This window comes from Pseudoliparis swirei, chromosome 23 (assembly GCF_029220125.1).
Source record: "Pseudoliparis swirei isolate HS2019 ecotype Mariana Trench chromosome 23, NWPU_hadal_v1, whole genome shotgun sequence".
Taxonomy (NCBI): domain Eukaryota; kingdom Metazoa; phylum Chordata; class Actinopteri; order Perciformes; family Liparidae; genus Pseudoliparis; species Pseudoliparis swirei.
Window position 1 is genome coordinate 24,274,488 of NC_079410.1, and position 24,211 is coordinate 24,298,698.

Genomic DNA, 24,211 nt, shown 5'->3' on the forward strand with positions numbered 1-24,211 from the left:
TGTAGAGTCAGTGTAGAGTCACAGTGTAGAGTCAGTGTAGAGTCACAGTGTAGAGTCAGTGTAGAGTCACAGTGTAGTCAGTGTAGAGTCACAGCGTAGTCAGTGTAGAGTCACAGTGTAGTCAGTGTAGAGTCACAGTGTAGAGTCAGTGTAGAGTCACAGTGTAGAGTCAGTGTAGAGTCACAGTGTAGAGTCAGTGTAGAGTCACAGTGTTCAGTGTAGTCAGTGTGAGTCACAGGCGTGGAGTCAGTGTAGAGTCACAGTGTGGTCACAGTGTGAGTCAGTGTAGAGTCACAGTGTAGAGTCAGTGTAGTCAGGTGTAGAGTCAGTGTAGAGTCACAGTGTAGAGTCAGTGGAGTCACAGTGTGAGTCACAGTGTGAGTCAGTGTGAGTCACAGTGTAGAGTCAGTGTAGAGTCACAGTGTAGAGTCAGTGTAGAGTCACAGTGTAGAGTCAGTGTAGAGTCACAGTGTGGGGTCAGTGTAGAGTCACGGTGTAGAGTCACAGTGTAGAGTCAGTGTGGGAGTCACAGCGTGTAGAGTCAGTGTAGAGTCACAGTGTGAGTCAGTGTAGAGTCACAGTGTAGAGTCAGTGTGAGTCACAGTGTAGAGTCAGTGTAGAGTCACAGTGTGAGTCAGTGTAGAGTCACAGTGGAGTCAGTGTAGAGTCACAGTGTGGAGTCACAGTGTGGAGTCAGTGTAGAGTCACAGTGTAGAGTCAGTGTAGAGTCACAGTGTGGGTCACAGTGTAGAGTCAGTGTAGAGTCACAGCGTAGTCAGTGTAGAGTCACAGCGTAGTCAATGTAGTCAGTGTAGTCACAGTGTAGAGTCACTGTAGTCACAGTGTAGAGTCACAGTGTAGAGTCAGTGTAGAGTCAGTGTAGAGTCAATGTAGAGTCACAGTGTGAGTCAGTGTAGTCACAGTGTAGTCACAGTGTAGAGTCACAGTGTAGAGTCAGTGTAGAGTCACAGTGGAGTCAGTGTAGAGTCACAGTGTGAGTCAGTGTGAGTCACAGTGTAGAGTCAGTGTAGTCAGTGGGTCAGTGAGTCAGGTGAGTCAGTGTAGGTAGAGTCACAGTGTGAGTCAGTGTAGAGTCAGTGTGGTCACAGTGTAGAGTCAGTGTGGGAGTCACAGTGTAGAGTCACAGTGTAGAGTCAGTGTGGAGTCACAGTGTAGAGTCAGTGTGAGTCACAGTGTGAGTCAGTGTGGGAGTCACAGCGTGTAGAGTCACAGTGTAGAGTCAGTGTAGTCAGTGTAGAGTCACAGTGTGGAGTCAGTGTGTAGAGTCACAGTGTAGAGTCAGTGTAGAGTCACAGGTGTCAGTGTAGAGTCACAGTGTGGTCAGTGTAGAGTCACAGTGTGAGTCAGTGTAGAGTCAGTGTAGAGTCACAGTGTGGTCAGTGTAGAGTCACAGTGTAGAGTCAGTGTAGAGTCACAGTGTGGAGTCAGTGTGGGAGTCAGTGTAGAGTCAGTGTGAGTCAGTGTAGAGTCAGTGTAGAGTCACAGTGTAGAGTCAGTGTTGAGTCAGTGTGAGAGTCACAGTGTAGAGTCAGTGTAGGGTCACAGGTGTAGTCAGGTCAGTGGAGTCACAGTGTAGAGTCAGTGTGGAGGTCAGTGTAGAGTCAGTGTGGTGTAGAGTCACAGTGTAGAGTCACAGTGTAGAGTCACAGTGTAGAGTCACAGTGTAGAGTCAGTGTGGAGTCAGTGTAGAGTCACAGTGTAGAGTCAGTGTAGAGTCACAGTGTAGAGTCACAGTGTAGAATCAGTGTAGAGTCACAGTGAGTCAGTGAGTCAGTGTAGAGTCAGTGTAGAGTCACAGTGTAGAGTCAGTGTGAGTCACAGTGTGAGTCACAGTGTAGAGTCAGTGTGAGTCACAGTGTAGAGTCAGTGTGGAGTCACAGTGTAGAGTCAGTGTAGAGTCAGTGTGGAGTCACAGTGTGAGTCACAGTGTGGTCGGTGTGAGTCAGTGTAGAGTCACAGTGAGAGTCAGTGTAGAGTCACAGTGTAGAGTCAGTGTGAGTCAGTGTAGAGTCACAGTGTGGGAGTCAGTGTAGAGTCAGTGTAGAGTCACAGTGTAGAGTCACAGTGTAGAGTCAGTGTAGAGTCACAGTGTAGAGTCACAGTGTAGAGTCAGTGTAGAGTCACAGTGTAGTCAGTGTAGAGTCACAGTGTAGAGTCAGTGTAGAGTCACAGTGTAGAGTCAGTGTAGAGTCACAGTGTAGTCAGTGTAGAGTCACAGTGTAGAGTCAGTGTAGAGTCACAGTGTAGAGTCAGTGTAGAGTCAGTGTAGAGTCACAGTGTAGTCAGTGTAGAGTCACAGCGTAGAGTCAGTGTAGAGTCACAGCGTAGAGTCACAGTGTAGTCAGTGTAGAGTCACAGCGTAGAGTCAGTGTAGAGTCACAGTGTAGAGTCAGTGTAGAGTCACAGTGTAGAGTCACAGTGTAGTCAGTGTAGAGTCAGTGTAGAGTCACAGTGTAGAGTCAGTGTAGAGTCAGTGTAGAGTCACAGCGTAGTCAGTGTAGAGTCACAGTGTAGAGTCACAGTGTAGAGTCAGTGTAGAGTCACAGTGTAGAGTCAATGTAGAGTCAGTGGCGTGGTCAGTAGAGTCAGTGTAGAGTCACAGTGTGGAGTCAGTGTAGAGTCACAGTGTGGGAGTCAGTGTAGAGTCACAGTGTAGAGTCAGTGTAGAGTCACAGTGTAGTCAGTGTGGTGAGTCAGTGTAGAGTCACAGTGTAGTCAGTGTTGAGTCACAGCGTAGAGTCACAGTGTAGAATCAGTGTAGAGTCAGTGTAGAGTCACAGTGCAGTCAGTGTAGAGTCAGTGTAGAGTCACAGTGTAGAGTCAGTGTAGAGTCACAGTGTAGTCAGTGTAGTCACAGTGTAGAGTCACAGTGTAGAGTCAGTGTAGAGTCAGTGTAGAGTCACAGTGTAGAGTCAGTGTAGAGTCACAGTGTAGAGTCAGTGTAGAGTCACAGCGTAGTCAGTGTAGTCAGTGTGGAGTCAGTGTAGAGTCACAGTGTAGAGTCAGTGTAGAGTCACAGTGTAGAGTCAGTGTAGAGTCACAGCGTAGAGTCAGTGTAGAGTCAGTGTAGAGTCAGTGTAGAGTCACAGTGTAGAGTCAGTGTAGAGTCACAGTGTAGAGTCACAGTGTAGAGTCAGTGTAGAGTCACAGTGTAGAGTCACAGTGTAGAGTCAGTGTAGAGTCAGTGTGGAGTCAGTGTAGAGTCACAGTGTAGAGTCAGTGTAGAGTCACAGTGTAGAGTCACAGTGTAGAGTCAGTGTAGAGTCACAGTGTAGAGTCAGTGTAGAGTCAGTGTAGAGTCACAGTGGGTAGTCACAGTGTAGTCAGTGTAGAGTCACAGTGTAGAGTCACAGTGTAGAGTCAGTGTAGAGTCACAGTGTAGAGTCAGTGTAGAGTCACAGTGTAGAGTCAGTGTAGAGTCACAGTGTAGAGTCACAGTGTAGAGTCACAGTGTAGTCAGTGTAGAGTCACAGTGTAGAGTCAGTGTAGAGTCACAGTGTAGAGTCAGTGTAGAGTCACAGCGTAGTCAGTGTAGAGTCAGTGTAGAGTCACAGTGTAGAGTCAGTGTAGAGTCAGTGTAGAGTCACAGTGTAGAGTCAGTGTAGAGTCAGTGTAGAGTCACAGTGTAGAGTCAGTGTAGAGTCACAGTGTAGAGTCAGTGTAGTCACAGCGTAGAGTCAGTGTAGAGTCAGTGTGAGTCAGTGTAGAGTCAGTGTGAGTCAGTGTGGAGTCACAGTGTGAGTCAGTGTGGAGTCACAGTGTGAGTCAGTGTAGAGTCACAGTGTAGGTCAGTGTGAGTCAGTGAGTCAGTGTAGAGTCACAGTGTGAGTCAGTGTGAGTCACAGTGTAGAGTCAGTGTGAGTCAGTGTAGAGTCACAGTGGAGTCAGTGTAGAGTCACAGTGTAGTCACAGTGTAGAGTCACAGTGTAGAGTCACAGTGTAGAGTCACAGTGTGAGTCAGTGTAGAGTCAGTGTGAGTCACAGTGTAGAGTCAGTGTGAGTCACAGTGTGAGTCAGTGTGGGGAGTCACAGTGTAGAGTCACAGTGTAGAGTCAGTGTGGAGTCACAGTGTGAGGTCAGTGTGAGTCACAGCGTAGCGTCAGTGTAGAGTCAGCGTAGAGTCACAGTGTAGCGTCAGTGGAGAGTCACAGTGTAGAGTCACAGCGTAGAGTCACAGCGTAGAGTCAATGTAGAGTCACAGTGTAGAGTCACAGCGTAGTCACAGTGTAGAGTCACAGTGTAGAGTCAGTGTAGAGTCACAGTGTAGAGTCACAGTGTAGAGTCAGTGTAGAGTCAGTGTAGAGTCACAGTGTAGAGTCAGTGTAGAGTCACAGTGTAGAGTCAGTGTAGAGTCACAGTGTAGAGTCACAGTGTAGAGTCAGTGTAGAGTCACAGTGTAGAGTCAGTGTAGAGTCAGTGTAGAGTCACAGTGTAGAGTCAGTGTAGAGTCACAGTGTAGAGTCAGTGTAGAGTCACAGTGTAGAGTCAGTGTAGAGTCACAGCGTAGTCAGTGTAGAGTCAGTGTAGAGTCAGTGTAGAGTCAGTGTAGAGTCAGTGTAGAGTCACAGTGTAGAGTCAGTGTAGAGTCAGTGTAGAGTCAGTGTAGAGTCACAGTGTAGAGTCAGTGTAGAGTCACAGCGTAGCGTCAGTGTAGTCACAGTGTAGAGTCAGTGTAGAGTCAGTGTAGAGTCACAGCGTAGAGTCAGTGTAGAGTCACAGCGTAGAGTCAGTGTAGAGTCAGTGTGGAGTCAGTGGAGTCAGTGTAGAGTCAGTGTAGAGTCACAGTGTAGAGTCACAGTGTAGAGTCAGTGTAGAGTCACAGTGTAGAGTCAGTGTAGAGTCACAGTGTAGTCAGTGTAGAGTCAGTAGAGTCAGTGTAGAGTCAGTGTAGAGTCACAGTGCAGAGTCACAGTGTAGTCACAGTGTAGAGTCACAGTGTAGTCAGTGTAGAGTCACAGTGTAGAGTCACAGTGTAGAGTCAGTGTAGAGTCACAGCGTAGAGTCAGTGTAGAGTCACAGCGTAGTCAATGTAGAGTCAGTGTAGAGTCACAGTGTAGAGTCACAGTGTAGTCACAGTGTAGAGTCACAGTGTAGAGTCACAGTGTAGTCAGTGTAGAGTCAGTGGAGTCAGTGTAGAGTCACAGTGTAGAGTCACAGTGTAGAGTCAGTGTAGAGTCACAGTGTAGAGTCAGTGTAGAGTCACAGTGTAGAGTCAGTGTAGAGTCACAGTGTAGAGTCAGTGTAGAGTCAGTGTAGAGTCACAGTGTAGAGTCAGTGTAGAGTCACAGTGTAGAGTCAGTGTAGAGTCACAGTGTAGAGTCACAGTGTAGAGTCAGTGTAGAGTCACAGTGTAGAGTCAGTGTAGAGTCACAGTGTAGAGTCAGTGTAGAGTCACAGTGTAGTCAGTGTAGAGTCACAGCGTAGAGTCAGTGTAGAGTCACAGCGTAGTCAATGTAGAGTCAGTGTAGAGTCACAGTGTAGAGTCAGTGTAGAGTCACAGCGTAGTCAGTGTAGAGTCACAGTGTAGAGTCACAGTGTAGAGTCAGTGTAGAGTCACAGTGTAGAGTCAATGTAGAGTCACAGTGTAGAGTCAGTGTAGAGTCAGTGTAGAGTCAGTGTAGAGTCACAGTGTAGAGTCACAGTGTGGAGTCAGTGTAGAGTCACAGTGGTGTAGAGTCACAGTGTGGTCAGTGTAGAGTCACAGTGTGAGTCACAGTGTGAGTCAGTGTAGAGTCACAGTGTAGAGTCAGTGTAGAGTCACAGCGTAGTCACAGTGTAGAGTCACAGTGTAGCGTCAGTGTAGAGTCACAGCGTAGAGTCAGTGTAGAGTCACAGTGTAGAGTCAGTGTAGAGTCAGTGTAGAGTCACAGTGTAGAGTCACAGTGTAGAGTCAGTGTAGAGTCAGTGTAGAGTCACAGTGTAGTCAGTGTAGAGTCACAGCGTAGAGTCAGTGTAGAGTCAGTGTAGAGTCAGTGTAGAGTCAGTGTAGAGTCAGTGTAGAGTCAGTGTAGAGTCACAGTGTAGAGTCAGTGTAGAGTCACAGTGTAGAGTCACAGTGTAGAGTCAGTGTAGAGTCACAGTGTAGAGTCAGTGTAGAGTCACAGTGTAGAGTCAGTGTAGAGTCAGTGTAGAGTCAGTGTAGAGTCAGTGTAGAGTCACAGTGTAGTCAGTGTAGAGTCACAGTGTAGTCAGTGTAGAGTCACAGCGTAGAGTCAGTGTAGAGTCACAGCGTAGTCAATGTAGAGTCAGTGTAGAGTCAGTGTAGAGTCACAGTGTAGTCAGTGTAGAGTCACAGTGTAGAGTCACAGTGTAGAGTCACAGTGTAGAGTCAGTGTAGTCAGTGTAGAGTCACAGTGTAGAGTCAGTGTAGAGTCACAGTGTAGAGTCACAGTGTAGAGTCACAGTGTAGAGTCACAGTGTAGTCAGTGTAGAGTCACAGTGTAGAGTCAGTGTAGAGTCAGTGTAGAGTCAGTGTAGAGTCACAGTGTAGAGTCACAGCGTAGAGTCAGTGTAGAGTCACAGCGTAGTCAGTGTAGAGTCACAGTGTAGAGTCAGTGTAGAGTCAGTGTGGAGTCAGTGTAGAGTCACAGTGTAGAGTCAGTGTAGAGTCAGTGTAGAGTCAGTGTAGAGTCACAGTGTAGAGTCACAGTGTAGAGTCACAGCGTAGTCAATGTAGAGTCAGTGTAGAGTCACAGTGTAGAGTCAGTGTAGAGTCACAGTGTAGAGTCAGTGTAGTCAGTATAGAGTCAGTGTAGAGTCAGTGTAGAGTCACAGTGTAGAGTCAGTGTAGAGTCACAGTGTAGAGTCAGTGTAGAGTCACAGCGTAGTCAGTGTAGAGTCAGTGTAGAGTCACAGTGTAGAGTCAGTGTAGAGTCACAGTGTAGTCAGTGTAGAGTCACAGGCGTAGTCAATGTGGTCAGTGGAGTCACAGTGTAGGTCACGGTGTAGAGTCAGTGTAGAGTCAGTGTAGAGTCAGTCTAGAGTCACAGCGTAGAGTCACAGTGTAGAGTCACAGCGTAGAGTCAGTGTAGAGTCAGTGTAGAGTCAGTGTAGAGTCACAGTGTAGAGTCAGTGTAGAGTCACAGTGTGAGGTCAGTGTAGAGTCACAGTGTAGAGTCACAGTGTGGAGTCAGTGTGGGGTCAGTGTAGAGTCAGTGTAGTCACAGTGTAGAGTCACAGTGTAGAGTCAGTGTAGAGTCACAGCGTAGTCAGTGTGGAGTCAGTGTAGAGTCACAGTGTAGAGTCACAGTGTAGAGTCACAGTGTAGAGTCAGTGTAGAGTCAGTGTAGTCACAGTGTAGTCAGTGTAGAGTCACAGTGTAGTCAGTGTAGTCACAGTGTAGAGTCAGTGTAGAGTCACAGTGTAGAGTCAGTGTAGAGTCACAGTGTAGAGTCACAGTGTAGAGTCAGTGTAGAGTCACAGTGTAGAGTCAATGTAGAGTCACAGCGTAGTCAGTGTAGAGTCACAGTGTAGAGTCAGTGTAGAGTCACAGTGTAGAGTCACAGTGTAGAGTCACAGTGTAGAGTCACAGTGTAGAGTCACAGTGTAGAGTCACAGTGTAGAGTCAGTGTAGAGTCACAGTGTAGAGTCACAGCGTAGAGTCACAGTGTAGAGTCAGTGTAGAGTCAGTGTAGAGTCAGTGTAGAGTCACAGTGTAGAGTCACAGTGTAGAGTCAGTGTAGAGTCAGTGTAGAGTCAGTGTAGAGTCACAGTGTAGTCAGTGTAGAGTCACAGTGTAGAGTCACAGTGTAGAGTCACAGTGTAGAGTCAATGTAGAGTCAGTGTAGAGTCACAGCGTAGCGTCAGTGTAGTCACAGTGTAGAGTCAGTGTAGAGTCACAGCGTAGAGTCAGTGTAGAGTCACAGTGGGCAGAGTCAATGAGTCAGTGTAGAGTCACAGTGTAGAGTCAGTGTAGAGTCACAGCGTAGAGTCAGTGTAGAGTCACAGCGTAGCGTCAGTGTAGTCACAGTGTAGTCAGTGTAGAGTCACAGTGTAGAGTCAGTGTAGAGTCACAGTGTAGAGTCAGTGTAGAGTCACAGTGTAGAGTCACAGCGTAGTCAGTGTAGTCACAGTGTAGAGTCAGTGTAGAGTCACAGTGTAGAGTCACAGCGTAGAGTCAATGTAGTCAGTGTAGAGTCACAGTGTAGAGTCAGTGTAGAGTCAGTGTAGAGTCACAGTGTAGAGTCACAGTGTAGAGTCAGTGTAGAGTCAGTGTAGAGTCACAGTGTAGAGTCACAGTGTAGAGTCACAGCGTAGAGTCAATGTAGTCAGTGTAGAGTCACAGCGTAGAGTCAGTGTAGAGTCACAGTGTAGAGTCAGTGTAGAGTCAGTGTAGAGTCACAGTGTAGAGTCAGTGTGGTCCATGAACTACCATATATATGACATCTGTTAAATACATAAGTGTTAATAGTTGTTTAAATAACCATAAATATATAAGAATACGATTGAATATGATTGTCTGATTTATGTTCCCTTTGTTTTTTGTTTAATAAATCTAAGAAACACATTGTATCTGTAGACTACTGACATAGTCTTATTATTGCCATTTGTATGACAATTGCTCATATCCTGTAAGTCTAAATAACTATATTTAATATTTTTGAACAAGTTTCAAAAAGTGCCCCCAATTTCTTTTTAAATGCACCTGGAGTTCAGTGAGAGGGGGAGCGGCACCTAAATATGTGTAATGTGTCCCCACGAGTCCACTGACCGTTGAAGGACAGGTTGATGGCCTCCAGGTAGTTCCCCTGAGCAGCAGTGGAGTTGTAACCAGGAGGAAACCCGTCTGAAACAGAAACAGCAGAGTCACTCCCAGCGCCGATGAAGAGGTCCTCCTCAAGGTCACTCCTCAGTACCTGCTGCCTGCAGCCGCACCAGGACCGGGTACCGGATGAAGAGCTTCTTGATGGTGACCAGCAGAGACGTCCACTCATCACGCCTCTCGTTCTGGGCCACGACCCTGATCTCAGGGCAGGCACAGGTGGGCGGTGAGAGGTTCTCGAGGTTCGGTAGACCGTTTTACAGGCGGTCCGTTTCTTTGGGACCGCTGTGTGTTTCTCAACCATCAAAACATAAACTCTGTCCTCCAGACTGAAGTCAGAGAAATAACTCAGATCGATAGCCACCTGTAGAAGTCTTCATAGAAATGTCCCTCGTGGTCCTGTCTGATGAAGCCTCTCAGAGCCTCGGGGAACTCATCTGAGGAAGAGGGCATTGTTGAGGCGTGTACCAACGTGTACCAACGTGTACCAACGTGCACCAACGTGCACCAACGTGCACCAACGTGCACCAACGTGCACCAACGTGCACCAACGTGCACCAACGTGCACCAACGTGCACCAACGTGCACCAACGTGTACCAACGTGCACCAACGTACCAACGCGTACCAACGTGCACCAACGTGTACCAACGTGCACCAACGTGCCACGTGCACCAGCGTGTACCAACGTGCCAACGTGTACCAACGTGCACCAACGCGTGTACCAACGCACCAACGTGTACCAACGTGCCAACGTGTACCAACGTACCAACGCAGTACCAACGTGTACCAACGTGCACCAACGTGCACCCACGTGCACCAACGTGTACTAACGTGCACCAACGCGTACCAACGCGTGTACCAACGTACCAACGTACCAACGTGCACCAACGTGTACCAACGTGTACCAACGTGTACCAACGTGTACCAACGTGCACCAACGTGTACCAACGTGCACCAACGTGTACCAACGTGCACCAACGTGCACCAACGTGTACCAACGTGTACCAACGTGCACCAACGTGTACCAACGTGCACCAACGTGTACCAACGTGCACCAACGTGCACCAACGTGTACCAACGTGCACCAACGTGTACCAACGTGCACCAACGTGTACCAACGTGCACCAACGTGTACCAACGTGCACCAACGTGCACCAACGTGTACCAACGTGCACCAACGTGTACCAACGTGCACCAACGTGTACCAACGTGCACCAACGTGTACCAACGTGTACCAACGTGTACCAACGTGCACCAACGTGTACCAACGTGTACCAACGTACCCGCGTGTACCAACGTGTACCAACGTGTACCAACGTGCACCAACGTGCACCAACGTGTACCAACGTGTACCAACGTGCACCAACGTGCACCAACGTGTACCAACGTGTACCAACGTGTACCAACGTGCACCAACGTGTACCAACGTGCACCAACGTGTACCAACGTGCACCAACGTGCACCGCGGCCACCAGGAGAACACACTCACCCACAGTTGTGGCGTTGTAGAAAGTTCTGGAGAAAAGTACAACCGTCACCTCGTGGCTGCAGTTCTTCTCCTGTTGTAGCAGGAGAAACGCTGTTGTTGTTGTTGTTGTATGGTTTTCAGAACAAAAGACGTGGTCAGTCACAAACCTTCCACTTGGCGAAAAGGTCCGACAGGAAGCCGCTGACCGCCTTCTCGAAGTAGAGGTCACCTGAGAGCGAGACGTTGCAGTGAGCCGCTACACACAGCCTCCATGGGACAAGAGGTCAGCTGACTCACCGTAGATGTCAAAGTCCCACATCTCACAGCTCATCTGGATGAAGATGTAGACCATCGCCGATGTGGACCTGAACACCACCTGGGCCACAGGACACACAGCATGACACCCTGGAACAGAGACCCGTAGAGCCAGAGGCAGCGGGGTCATGTGACGCCCACAGCAGACCGGGGACACCTTCTGATCTCCAGGGACGGGTCAGACATGGACCTGTTCTCATTGCGTATGAAGTGGCCCACATCAGAATCCATCTGATGCAGGACACTGTGGCCGTCAGTCTGAATGTTGCCTAGCAACGACACAATTCTGTGGTAAACTTGTAACCAACAGCAACATCATTATTGAGAAGAGCTTCGGTCGGTTGCCTCACCCTGGTGTCTTCACTGATGTACCCACAGGTCACCTTCTCCCCCTTCACCCACAGCTCGCTGGCCTGGGCCCTGGAGAGGTGTTCCACATGTTGAGGTGTTCTACTTGTTGAGGTGTTCTACATGTTGAGGTGTTCCACATGTTGAGGTGTTCCACATGTTGAGGTGTTCCACATGTTGAGGTGTTCCACATGTTGAGGTGTTCCACATGTTGAGGTGTTCTACATGTTGAGGTGTTCTACATGTTGAGGTGTTCCACATGTTGAGGTGTTCCACATGTTGAGGTGTTCCACATGTTGAGGTGTTCCACATATTGAGGTGTTCCACATATTGAGGTGTTCTACATGTTGAGGTGTTCCACATGTTGAGGTGTTCCACATGTTGAGGTGTTCCACATGTTGAGGTGTTCCACATGTTGAGGTGTTCCACATGTTGAGGTGTTCTACATGTTGAGGTGTTCCACATGTTGAGGTGTTCTACATGTTGAGGTGTTCCACATATTGAGGTGTTCCACATATTGAGGTGTTCTACTTGTTGAGGTGTTCCACATGTTGAGGTGTTCCACATGTTGAGGTGTTCCACATGTTGAGGTGTTCTACATGTTGAGGTGTTCCACATGTTGAGGTGTTCCACATGTTGAGGTGTTCTACATGTTGAGGTGTTCCACATGTTGAGGTGTTCTACATGTTGAGGTGTTCCACATGTTGAGGTGTTCTACATATTGAGGTGTTCCACATGTTGAGGTGTTCCACATGTTGAGGGAGAACACAATGTGTGCTTCGTACCTGATTCCTGCAAACTCCACTTTTTGCGTCACATAGGCACAGGTGCTCACCTGGAACACAGATGTACCGGTTGAATCCCCATGACGGTGCTGTGTCACGCACGCACCCCCACACACCCACACCCACACACACACACCAGACTCTTCTTCAGCCTCCACATGTCTCCTCTGCCGATGTACTGGTCCTTGAAGGTCAGCTCCACCAGGTCCAGGGTCACATCCTGCAAGGAGGAGACGACTGTGAGCGGTTCTGGTCAACAGGTGAAGGCCCGACAGGTCACGGGAACACACCTTTGGGTCCACCACGCTAACGATGACGTCCTGGTAGGCACGCAGCTTGAAGGCCTGCGCGACGGTCTGGTCCACACTGATGGTCTCTGGACAGGAACAACACCTCATGAGGGGGGGGCAGGTCACACACCTGAGTCCTCTCCACACTCGGATCCTTCACTTACCTTTCTGCAGGTCCTCTTTCAGGCTCTTCACCTGCAGCAGGAGAGGACTGGGGAGAGAAACCAGACCGGGTCAGGGGGCTCACCGGACCCTCTCATGGAGGAGGCTCACCTGTACTCACCTGGTCCCTCTCATGGAGGAGGCTCACCTGTACTCACCGGACCCTCTCATGGAGGAGGCTCAACTGGTCCCTCTCATGGAGGAGGCTCACCTGTACTCACCGGACCCTCTCATGGAGGAGGCTCACCTGTACTCACCGGACCCTCTCATGGAGGAGGCTCACCTGTACTCACCGGACCCTCTCATGGAGGAGGCTCACCTGGTCCCTCTCATGGAGGAGGCTCACCTGTACTCACCGGACCCTCTCATGTAGGAGGCTCACCTGTACTCACCGGACCCTCTCATGGAGGAGGCTCACCTGTACTCACCGGACCCTCTCATGGAGGAGGCTCACCTGTACTCACCGGACCCTCTCATGGAGGAGGCTCACCTGTACTCACCGGACCCGCTCATGGAGGAGGCTCACCTGTACTCACCGGACCCGCTCATGGAGGAGGCTCACCTGTACTCACCGGACCCTCTCATGTAGGAGGCTCACCTGGTCCCTCTCATGGAGGAGGCTCACCTGTACTCACCGGACCCTCTCATGGAGGAGGCTCACCTGTACTCACCGGACCCTCTCATGGAGGAGGCTCACCTGTACTCACCGGACCCTCTCATGGAGGAGGCTCACCTGGTCCCTCTCATGGAGGAGGCTCACCTGTACTCACCGGACCCTCTCATGGAGGAGGCTCACCTGTACTCACCGGACCCGCTCATGGAGGAGGCTCACCTGTACTCATCCGTGGGGTGGGCGATCTCGATGATGTCCCTGAGGCTGACCTGGGGGAACACCTTGGGGTTGACCAGCAGCTCGTCCTCTGAGGAGAGGTCAGGTGTCACACACGCCTCCACCAGGGAGACGGCGTGCAGGTTCGGGTCAGGCTTACCACTTCCACCGAACCCTTTCTTGTGGAGCACGAGCTTGTACGACTTGTTGGTCTTCATCGTGAACCCGCTTTGGGTCAAGTCACGAGTGCTGGTGCGGATCTGTGCTCATCGGCAGCTCTGGAGGAGGCAGTGAGCTACATGTGGATTCAAGCTGGACGATACAACTAGTTAAGTTCCCTGTTGACCAAACACGAGCCACGTGACGTCACACTGACCTACAGTCCACTCAAGAGGTTTATTTATTATTTAACTCGCGTATTACAAAGTAATATGTCGGGAACACCGACAGCAGCGGCTCGGCAGTCCGTCTCGAGCGGCTCTCCTCTGACGGTGACGCGAGCCTCGCGCCTCTAATGTGGGACAATTCACCGCCACTGGACTGAACTCACGAACAGCAGCGCCCGCGTCTCAAGAGCATTCTCAGCGAAAAGACATCCATGTCGTAAGAAAGGAGAGACGCCGTCTTCAGGAGGAGAAGAACGCGGTTCGCTAGCCGACTAAGCTAAGCTAAGCTAGCTCACATTGGTCTACTTCCGGCACAAGTAAACGTGCGATGTGATTGGTTCTGGGCGGGTCAGAGAGTATCTACAAAGCGAGAGGGCTCACTCCGCTTCTTTATATCGTCAGTTGTTTTGGAAGACTAAATATTAAAACCCATGTTTTTTTTCACCCAGAATACCTACAAATTCCAAGATATTTCTTTATATTCAATTATATGTGACTTGCAATTGAAATCAAGGATAAACAACTGCAATGCGATGATATATTTAATTCATTAAAATTGGTGGGTAAAATGCAGAGGTAAAATCTGTATGCATGTATGTATATATGTATATATGCATGTATATACATATATATATATATATATAAGCCCTCGATGGACTGGCGACCTGTCCCCTGCCTTCGCCCTATGTCAGCTGGGATCGGCTCCAGCGCCCCCGCGACCCTAATGAGGATAAGCGGTATTGATAATGGATGGATATATAAGCGTCTTTGTGTATTTAGAAAAGCGCTATAGAAGTCTGCATTATTATTATATGTATGTAGAATTGTATGCGTGTAGGTATGTAATTATGTATATATGTATGCGTGTGTATCAGTGTGTATATATGTGTGTGTGTGTCATGAGTTCCCTGTCATATTAGTGGTTTAACTCTCATGTCATTTCAGACCGTTCTCACCTGAGCATCCTTCATTCTCTTCCCCTGTCCTCGCCCTCTCACCTGCAGCCCGTCCTGCATGAGTGGGTCAGTGTCTCCTCACTCAAAGGTCAGGGATGTCTCCTCACAACAGCTGCTTCTCAATTCAAAGAACACCGAGGACAGACTGGTGTTCTTCTGGAGTCTGGACTTGGGAGTCCAGACTCCGAAGGACAGGAGGACGGAGGAGGTCTTTCTGCAATTGGACCAGCTGCTGACTTGATGACGTCACCACATCAGCTGTTCTTGCTCATGACTTTACTCCAATTATTCACTGTACATAATTTTTTACAGTAAAACCCAATATGACAACCCTGTTCTTTATTATCCTTTAAATATCTTCCTTTTTTTTTTTATTGTGTGTGTGGATATATTTATTTATATACACACAATTCAAAATAAAATAATCATACACATATTATTGTATATATATTGCGTAAAAAATTAAAACATATATATATGTAATGTTTATAAATATTTAGATTATATATAAATATGTGTATATATATATAATAAATATGTTATATACATATATATTTGTATATATATATGTGTATATATACATTTGTGTGTATATATATATATAAATATATATATATAGTTGTATTAGACATGTAATTGCAAACTATTCGGTCAAAAGTAGAAAGATACTACTATAGTTCAATGTTTAAGTTTAATTAAAATATTAAGTTATGAATCTTAACCCTCAGTCAAACTGATTTAAAGTTAATGTGAATAAATAATAAACTCTTTGAGCTCGTTAGATCCTCCAAACAGAAATATATCTCATGTTTAATATGAATTATATCTCATGTTTAATATGAATTATATCTCATGTTTAACATGAATTATATCTCATGTTTAATATGAATTATATCTCATGTTTAATATGAATTATATCATGTTTAATATGAATTATACCTCATGTTTAATATGAATTATATCTCATGTTTAATATTAATTATATCTCATGTTTAATATGAATTATACCTCATGTTTAATATGAATTATACCTCATGTTTAATTTGAATTATATCTCGTTTAACCACTACGGAGACATCAGAGCCAGCGGAGCATTTAAACAAGTCCTGCCGAGGCTGCTGTATGGTGTATGTATATTGGTGTATATGTGTATATATACACATAGGTGTATGTATATTGGTGTGTGTGTGTGTGTATATACACATAGGTGTTTGTATATTGGTGTGTGTGTGTGTGTATATACACATAGGTGTATGTATATTGGTGTGTGTGTGTGTGTGTGACGGTTGTCATGACGTTGGAGACGCTGTCTCTCAGGATGAAGTGTTGTTCTTGAGGATTCTTCTGGTATTGTAAGAGTAGATTCTATGATATAAACCTAATTACATGTAGGAGTTATGACCACTAGTCAGCGCTGTTCAGGCGCCGGCAGGGGTGAGGGTAGAAGGAGAGAAGAGAAGAGGAGGAGGAGACGAGACTTGGCGGTACAGTTGGAAGTGGAGTGACAACTAAAGTTATGAGTAAAACCCAGAACGGCTTGGACTGAGTTATTCCTGCGCACACCCCACATCGCTTACACTGGTGGCAGCGGTGGGATTTGTGTCCTGATGGAATATCGTCCCTTGGGATTCTGCTCAACTTAGTGACTAACTGAAGCTAATGGCTAACGATAGCCGCGCTACCCGCTAGCTTAGCATAGCTTGAGATACAGTGTGTCAGCTAGTTTTTACCCCTCAGTGGTTACTTTTTTTTCTCCTCCGCGTAGTAGCTTCACGTGAGTTTAGAAATCGTTTATCGGTCGTCTAATTCCGTACAAAAGCTCAGAGGAAGAGAGCTCGACATGTCGGATGATGAGTCACTCTCCACGGGTGAGCCACGAGCTAGCACGACCTCAAGTGGAGCTCGAGCCGTGCCGCCGCCCAGCAGCGCGTCGGGAACGCCACGGGGCATTCCTTTGCCGCCGCCCTTCAACAACGATGGCCGTGAGTCTTTTCAACTGTGGGTTCGCGCTACGAGGTAATTCAAGAAGCCCGTTACAAGGACACTGGTGTGGATTTGAGCACCGTGTTAGCAGCGGAGCTACCCACTAGACCAGGGATTCCCAAAGTGTGGTGCGCGCACCCCTGGGGGTGCGCGAGCTGTCTCTAGGGGGTGCGCGAGAGGAAACATTTAATGGTGGTCTAATGGTGTAATAATTAATATTAAACATTCTCAGGGCTCTCAAGTGTCACGCATTGAGCGTGAGACTCACGCATTTCGGTCTTAACTCCCGCACTCCCGCCACACATCGTATTTCTCACGCTGAAAAAAACTCTCGGCCAAACAATGTTTGAATGCAGGGGTGCTCAATACGTCCGCAGAGCTCCGACGTCTGCGCGCATCGGGACGGAGCAAAGAGAAAGTCACTCGCACCCCCCCCCCCCAACTCGCAAGGTGTGGGGGATTGGGGGTGCGTGAACCCGGTCGGGATGTAGAAGGGGGTGCGTGGCCTAAAAAGTTTGGGAACTCCTGCACTAGACTACCAGCAGAACTGTTCATTGTTTGGGATAATCTGCCTCGGGAAACTCAGAGCTCCTATGCTGAAACAAAAAGACATTTGCAGACAGCTTTTGGACAGAAAGATATAATTGCATCATTTCAAGCATTCCCTAATGCCCGTCCAAGATTGCCTCATGAAGCAATGGAAGTTTATGCTGCTGATGTTTGCAGGCTGGTCAAAGAAGCGTTCCCCGAGTTTGAGCATAAAGCTTCTGAATATATGAAAATGTCTCGCTTCATTGCTGGTCTGGATCAAGAACTTAAAGTGAAGTGTCATGAAAGAGGAGTGAAAACTTTCACCGAAGCTTGCGAAGTTGCTTCCCAAGCTGAGAGGGCTCGCCATGCAGCAAGATTGGTAATGCCAGTGTCCCCAGCTAATGTCACTCTCAGAGATGTTGATCAAACACAGTCCGTAAATTCAGTACGGGAAAATGACTCTGAACTCAGAAAAGCTGTCCAGAATCTGACTACTACTGTACAATATTTAAGGAATGATCTAGGTGCTCTGAAACTGAAGCTTGATGATCAGAGTAGTGGGCACCACCGTGAAAGGAGCATGCATGTGCGTCCTGGTCGATCTCCCTCACCTCATGGGAGGAGTCCAGATAGACCCACAAAGGCATGGAGCTCAGGTTATGGGCATTCCCCATCCAGATATTCACATTCCCATAATATCTCTCCAGAACGCTTCCCTCATGTAAAGCATCACAATCAGGATTTCACCCACAGAGAATCTGACAGGTACCGACAGCCTGACAGAGATACTCACTACTTAGCCCATGCCTGGGACCCCCACGAAGAGAGAAGATGGAGACAACCTTCTCCCAGAAGACACCGCTATGATTCACGTCACCGAAGCCCAAGTCCCAAACATGTGTCATTCCAAGAGTATGAGGACAAAGGTCAGCGGAGCCCCACCAACGCTGAGTACAAAGATCGTGGCAGATTTGAACAGGGAAACGGACACTAGCTGATGATGCGGGGCAATCATCAGCTACTCCCCTGGAAGTCCCAGAGGTTGGCCTCACTGAAATACCAGACAACGTCCGTCAACAGACAACCCCTAGTGGTGTTACAGATATGAAAATTCCCCCGGCTGAAATGCAAATAAATTACGCCACTGTAAGTAAAGATGTCACCTCCTATGTAAATGGAAGTGTTGAGGGCACTGATATGCACATCACGCTAGATACAGGCTCTACAATCTCATTTGCCCTCCTTGCTGTCTCTGAGCAGCTTCACACTGCTAGAGCAGCCTCTCTCTCCTCTGTCCTTATCCTTCTAGACCTTTCTGCAGCATTTGACACCGTGAACCACCAGATCCATATCTCTTCTCTTCAGGACCTGGGGATCTCAGGCACTGCACTCGTGCTTTTCTCTTCCTACCTTAACGACCGCACTTACCGGGTAACTTGGAGAGGATCTGTGTCTGATCCTTGTCCTCTCACTATGGGGTCCCTCAAGGCTCCGTCCTGGGTCCCCTCCTCTTCCTCTCACTACTGGGGTTCCTCAAGGCTCCGTCCTGGGTCCCCTCCTCTTCTCTCTGTACACAAATTCTCTCGGCTCTGTCATTCGTTCGCATGGCTTCTCCTACCATAGCTATGCTGATGACATCCAACTGATCTTCTCGTTTCCACCGGCCGAAACACGGGTGGCGGCGCGAATCTCTGCCTGTCTGACCGACATCTCTCAGTGGATGTCTGCTCACCACCTGAAGATCAACCCTGACAAGACAGAGCTACTATTCCTTCCAGGGAAAGGCTCCCCCACCCATGACCTGACTACCACCTTCAACAGCTCTGTGTTGGCCCCGCCCCCGACTGCCAGGAACCTCGGGGTGACACTAGACAGTCATCTCTCCCTGACGGCCAACATCGCTGTGACGACGCGTTCCTGTAGGTACATGCTGCTTAAAGACGTTTTGCCTTTAATTGGCGGCTCTCTATTAGATATTATCAATGTGTCTCTGCTAACAGGCCACGTACCACACTCCTTCAAAGTGGCTGTTATTAAACCTCTCCTGAAGAAGCCCACTCTGGATCCAGAGGTGTTAGCTAACTACAGACCGATCTCTAACCTCCCCTTCCTCTCCAAGATCCTTGAGAAAGTGGTCGCAAATCAGTTGTGCGACTTTCTACATCATAATAGTTTATTTGAGAAATTTCAATCAGGATTTAGAAAACACCACAGCACCGAGACAGCACTGGTGAAAATTACAAATGACCTCTTAATGGCAGCAGATAAAGGACTCCTCTCTGTCCTGGTCTTGTTAGACCTTAGTGCTGATAGAGGACTCCTCTCTGTCCTGGTCTTGTTAGACCTTAGTGCTGATAGAGGACTCCTCTCTGTACTGGTCTAGTTAGACCTTAGTGCTGCATTCGACACCATTGACCACGACATCCTGTTACAGAGACTGGAGCAGTCGATTGGCATTTCAGGCACGGCACTAATTTGGTTTAAATCCTACTTATCAGATCGATCTCAGTTTGTATTTGTAAACGATGACGCCTCGATAACCACCAACGTTAATCACGGAGTTCCACAAGGTTCTGTGCTTGGACCAATTTTATTTACCTTATACATGCTTCCTTTGGGCAATATTATCAGAAAACACTCCATAAACTTTCATTGTTATGCAGATGATACTCAACTATATTTATCGATAAAACCAGAGGAGAGCAACCAACTCGGTAAAATTCAAGCCTGTCTTAAAGACATAAAAACATGGATGACCTGCAACTTCTTGATGTTAAACTCAGACAAAACCGAAGTAATTTTAATCGGCCCTGAGCACCTCAGAGATCAATTATCTGGTGATGTGGTTTCTGTAGACGGCATTGCCCTAGCATCCAACACCACTGTAAAGAATCTTGGCGTTATCTTTGATCGGGACTTGTCCTTTAACTCCCACGTAAAGCAAATCTCAAGGACTGCATTCTTTCATCTACGTAATATTTCAAAAATCAGGCACATCTTGTCTCAAAAGATGCAGAAAAATTGGTTCACGTTCGTTACTTGAGACTGGATTACTGCAACTCCTTATTATCAGGCTGCTCTAATAAATCTCTTAGGTCCCTCCAGTTGATCCAGAATGCTGCAGCTCGTGTTCTCACTAAAACTAAGAAAAGAGATCACATCACTCCTGCACTAGCTGCTCTGCACTGGCTCCCAGTAAAATCAAGAATCACTTTTAAAATTCTTCTCTTAACGTACAAAGCCTTGATTGGTGATGCACCATCATATCTTAAGGAGCTTGTAGTACCATATTGCCCCACTAGAGAGCTACGCTCACTAAATGCGGGACTACTTGTAGTTCCTAGAGTCTTAAAAAGTAGAATGGGAGCCAGAGCCTTTAGTTATCAAGCTCCTCTTTTATGGAACCAGCTTCCAATTTCAGTCCGGGAGGCAGACACAGTCACCTCGTTTAAGAGTAGACTGAATACTTTCCTCTTTGACAGAGCTTATAGTTAGGGCTGAATCAGGTTCACCTGGTCCAGACCTGGAGACGCTGCTATAGGCTGAGAGGCTGAGGGGGACGTTTAGGATGCACTGAGCTCCTCTCTCCTCTTTTTTCTCTCCTTAAGGATGAATGTTCATCTCTCAATCACACGTTACTAACTCTGCTTTCTCCCCGGAGTCCTTGTGACTTCACGTCTCATGGGGTCATCGGACTCTATGAGACGACATAGATCCTATCTGCCTGATGGATCATCGAGGTCTGGGTCGTGGAATTCCTGCTCCTGACTACGCCACTGTCCTGTTGAGACTCCGCCCACTGTTGAGACTCCGCCCACTCCTCCTCCCCACCGCCATCTGCCTGATGGATCGTGGAGGTCTCCATCGTGGAATATGCCTATTATGAACTATTCATACACTCTGTCATATTCATTGAATGTATTTAAACTCTGAATCTGTCCTTCTGGTCACATTACATCTATTGCACCTGTCCATCCTGGAGAGGGATCCTCCTCTGTTCTCTCCTGAAGGTTTCTTCCCTTTTTTCCCCCTGAAGGGTTATTTGGGAGTTTTTCCTGATCTGATGTGAGGTTTTGGGGCAGGGATGTCTATGTGTACAGATTGTAAAGCACTCCGAGACAAATTTGTAATTTGTGAAATTGGGCTATACAAATAAACTGAATTGAATTGAATTGCACAACATCAGGAGAATACGGCCTCTTCTTACTCAGAAGGCGGCACAGGTTCTGGTCCAGGCTCTGGTCATTTCACGCCTTGACTACTGCAACTCCCTCCTGGCTGGTCTACCCGCTAAGGCCATCCGACCTCTGCAGCTCGTCCAGAATGCAGCAGCTCGGCTGGTCTTCAGTCTCCCGAAATTCACCCACACCACTCCGCTCCTTCGATCTCTCCACTGGTTACCGGTGGCTGCCCGCATCCGCTTCAAAACACTGGTTCTTGGTACCGTGCTCTAGACGGATCGGGCCCCGTCTACATCCGGGATATGGTCACACCGTACACCCCGGCACGTTCGCTCCGCTCGGCAACAGCCAATCGTCTTGTGCCTCCTGCACCTCGAGCTAACCACTCTACATCCAGACTGTTTGCTGTCCTGCTCCTCAGTGGTGGAACGAGCTCCCCACTAACATCAGGACAGCAGGAAGTCTCTACATCTTCCGTCGGAGACTGAAAACACATCTTTAGACTATATCTGGATTAAAACACAGATTTGCACTTCAGTGGCACTGGGATGGCAGTTAGGGTTTTGTGGTTCGACTGAGTTGAGGAAGTGTTGCTTCCTGTGTTCTTGTAGTTCTTGGTTTGTACTCTAGGTTGAATGCACTTATTGTAAGTCGCTTTGGATAAAAGCGTCTGCTAAATGACATGAAATGTAATGTAATTTATAAGTGAGCAGACCAAAATGTCAATACCTTCTCTGGCAAGAAGACCCATAAAAAAGAAATTCATCATGTCACAAGCTGTGACTGGCCAAAGCTTGGATAGATTAGGTATGTCACCTTTAGGCTAGGGTCACAAACTCTGCAACATGAAGTACAAGTCATCAGAAATGTAAATCAAGGCTTCATATTAGGGTGTGACTTTCTGAGTCCTCACAGTGTTATTTTAGATATGGGGAGTGGGCTGTGCTATTTAGGTGATGAGGTCCTGCCCCTTCTTAGAAAAAGGGATCTAGCACCTGCTAGGTGTACAGCACAACTAATGGAGAACATGACTGTCCCCCCACGCTGTGAAATGATTTGTAAAGTGGCCCTGATTCCCCCTGTAATCAATGCAGGCATCCCAGGCAGTTACAGCGGCTGCCTTGAACCCCGGCAACCAGAGATGGATGGTATGGCGGTTGCCCGAACGCTGTCTACTGCTGAAAATGGATGTACTGTTGCACGTATCATCAACCCCACACACACTCCTATGGTACTGCATGCAGGGTTACAGTTGGGACATTTTACTCCAGTGTCAGACACTGACATAAGTGAGGATTCAGCTCCTGTATGTAATGTTTCCACCTGCCCAGTACAGTCATCCAGTCTGCCAACTAATGCCATCCAGTCGACAAAGCTGCCTATTGATGTCAAGTGTGGAAATCTGACAAAAGCAGAGAGTTCCGATCTACACCACTTGCTCTCGTCTTACCATGATGTCTTCAGTAAAACCAGCACAGACTTTGGTAATACAGACATTGTCAAACATAGCATCCACACACAAGGTGCACCCCCAGTTAGGAAGCGTGCATATCGTACTTCTCCAAAAATGCAAACAGTGATTCAATCACATGTCGATGAGATGTTGGAAAAAGGAATCGTGGAAATGAGTCACAGCCCCTGGGCAGCACCTGTGGTTATGGTCAGGAAAAAGGATGGTACATGGCGGTTTTGTGTCGACTACAGAGGCTTGAATGCAGTCACAGTAAAAGATGCACACCCTTTGCCCAGGACAGACGACACCTTGGATGCACTCAGAGGCTCTGCGGTGTTCAGCACGATGGATCTCTCATCGGGCTATTGGCAAGTGCAGCTCGAGGAACAGGACAAAGCAAAGACAGCTTTCACCACAGGCCGAGGACTTTACCAGTTCTGTATGATGCCCATGGGCTTGGTAAATGCACCCCCCACTTTCCAACATCTAATGCAGCTGGTGTTACAAGGTCTCTCATGGAAAACATGTCTAGTATACCTTGATGACATTATTGTGTATAGCCCCAGTTTTGCTGTCCACCTTCAGCATTTGAGAGAGGTGTTTGATCGCCTCAGAGCCGCTAATCTCAAACTCAAACCCTCAAAATGCAGTTTTGCAGTACAGGAAGTGACATTTTTGGGACACGTTGTCTCACCTGCAGGACTACAACCTGACCCAAAGAACATTGAAAAAGTGAGAAACTGGCCTGCTCCCAAAAACCCGACTGAAGTCAGAGCGTTCCTTGGGCTGTGCTCTTATTATCGCCGTTTCATTTATGAGTTTGCAAAAATGTCAGAGCCCCTGCATGCTCTCACTCAGAAAGGAAAAGTATTCCTATGGACTGAGGTTGAACAGAGCACATTTGAAAGCCTCCGTCATACTCTGTGTGACACACCCATCCTCTCCTATCCAGATTTCTCACATGAGTTTCTACTTTTCACAGATGCATCCAGCACAGCCATTGGATGCGTTCTGTCTCAGGTGAATGTGGAAAACATGGAAAATGTCATTGCTTATGGCAGTCGTGTTTTAACAAAAACAGAGAAACGTTGGTCTACATATGACAGGGAACTGTGGGCTATCGTATGGTCCATCCGGCATTTTCGCCAGTATTTGACAGGTCAGCCTTTTCGCATCATCACAGACCACAAGCCCCTTCTTTCCTTGAGGAAGATGCCTCTGGATTGTGATCCTACGGGACGCAGGGCTAGGTGGACTCTGGAGATTGACCCCTACGACTGGACAGTGGAATACAGACAAGGAACTAAACATGCCAATGCTGATTCTATGTCCCGTCATCCTATGACAGCCGCAGAAACCCTTGTGGATACAGCCGACCAAGTGAGAGGTGTTTCCATTCACACTCAAACCGACTCAGGAGAGTCACACATTTCAACCACTGATCTGGCACTGCGCTCAGAGTCTGCCCACATGATCTCACCTGCTGCAGATATAATATCACATGTGCAGTCTGCTTCACCAGGTATTGCTGCGGAATCAACGGACACTTCACTCCTGAATGTGAACAGACAGTACCTCATCCAGGCTCAAGAAGCGGATCCTGTGTTGCGAATAATCATGAACTGGGTGTTGACTGACAGTCGGCCGCCATTTTCAAAGATTAAAACAGCCTCATCTGAAATGAGAGAGTATTGGAGAGAGTTTCCGAAACTTCATCTTGTTGATGGTCTGTTATGTCGCA

General features: G+C 47.7%; 1 protein-coding gene and 1 long non-coding RNA gene across 2 annotated transcripts in view; one reads left to right on the forward strand and one right to left on the reverse strand.

Annotated features, from left to right (window-relative positions):
- The window catches only part of depdc5 (DEP domain containing 5, GATOR1 subcomplex subunit), a 69,162-nt gene extending 54,861 nt beyond the window's left edge, over window positions 1-14,301 (reverse strand). The window contains 13 exon segments of the mRNA XM_056406408.1: window positions 8,732-8,806; window positions 8,877-8,980; window positions 9,147-9,219; window positions 10,273-10,342; window positions 10,419-10,480; window positions 10,549-10,627; window positions 10,917-10,986; window positions 11,700-11,749; window positions 11,836-11,919; window positions 11,990-12,075; window positions 12,154-12,200; window positions 12,984-13,071; window positions 13,141-14,301. Of these exon segments, the coding sequence (XP_056262383.1) occupies window positions 8,732-8,806; window positions 8,877-8,980; window positions 9,147-9,219; window positions 10,273-10,342; window positions 10,419-10,480; window positions 10,549-10,627; window positions 10,917-10,986; window positions 11,700-11,749; window positions 11,836-11,919; window positions 11,990-12,075; window positions 12,154-12,200; window positions 12,984-13,071; window positions 13,141-13,198 (946 nt within the window). The 5' untranslated portion in view covers window positions 13,199-14,301.
- LOC130188199 (uncharacterized) lies at window positions 13,222-14,652 on the forward strand. Its single transcript, XR_008830581.1, has 2 exons — window positions 13,222-13,308; window positions 14,312-14,652. It is a non-coding gene; the product is annotated as an uncharacterized LOC130188199 (long non-coding RNA).
- Window positions 14,653-24,211: the final 9,559 nt, after the last annotated feature.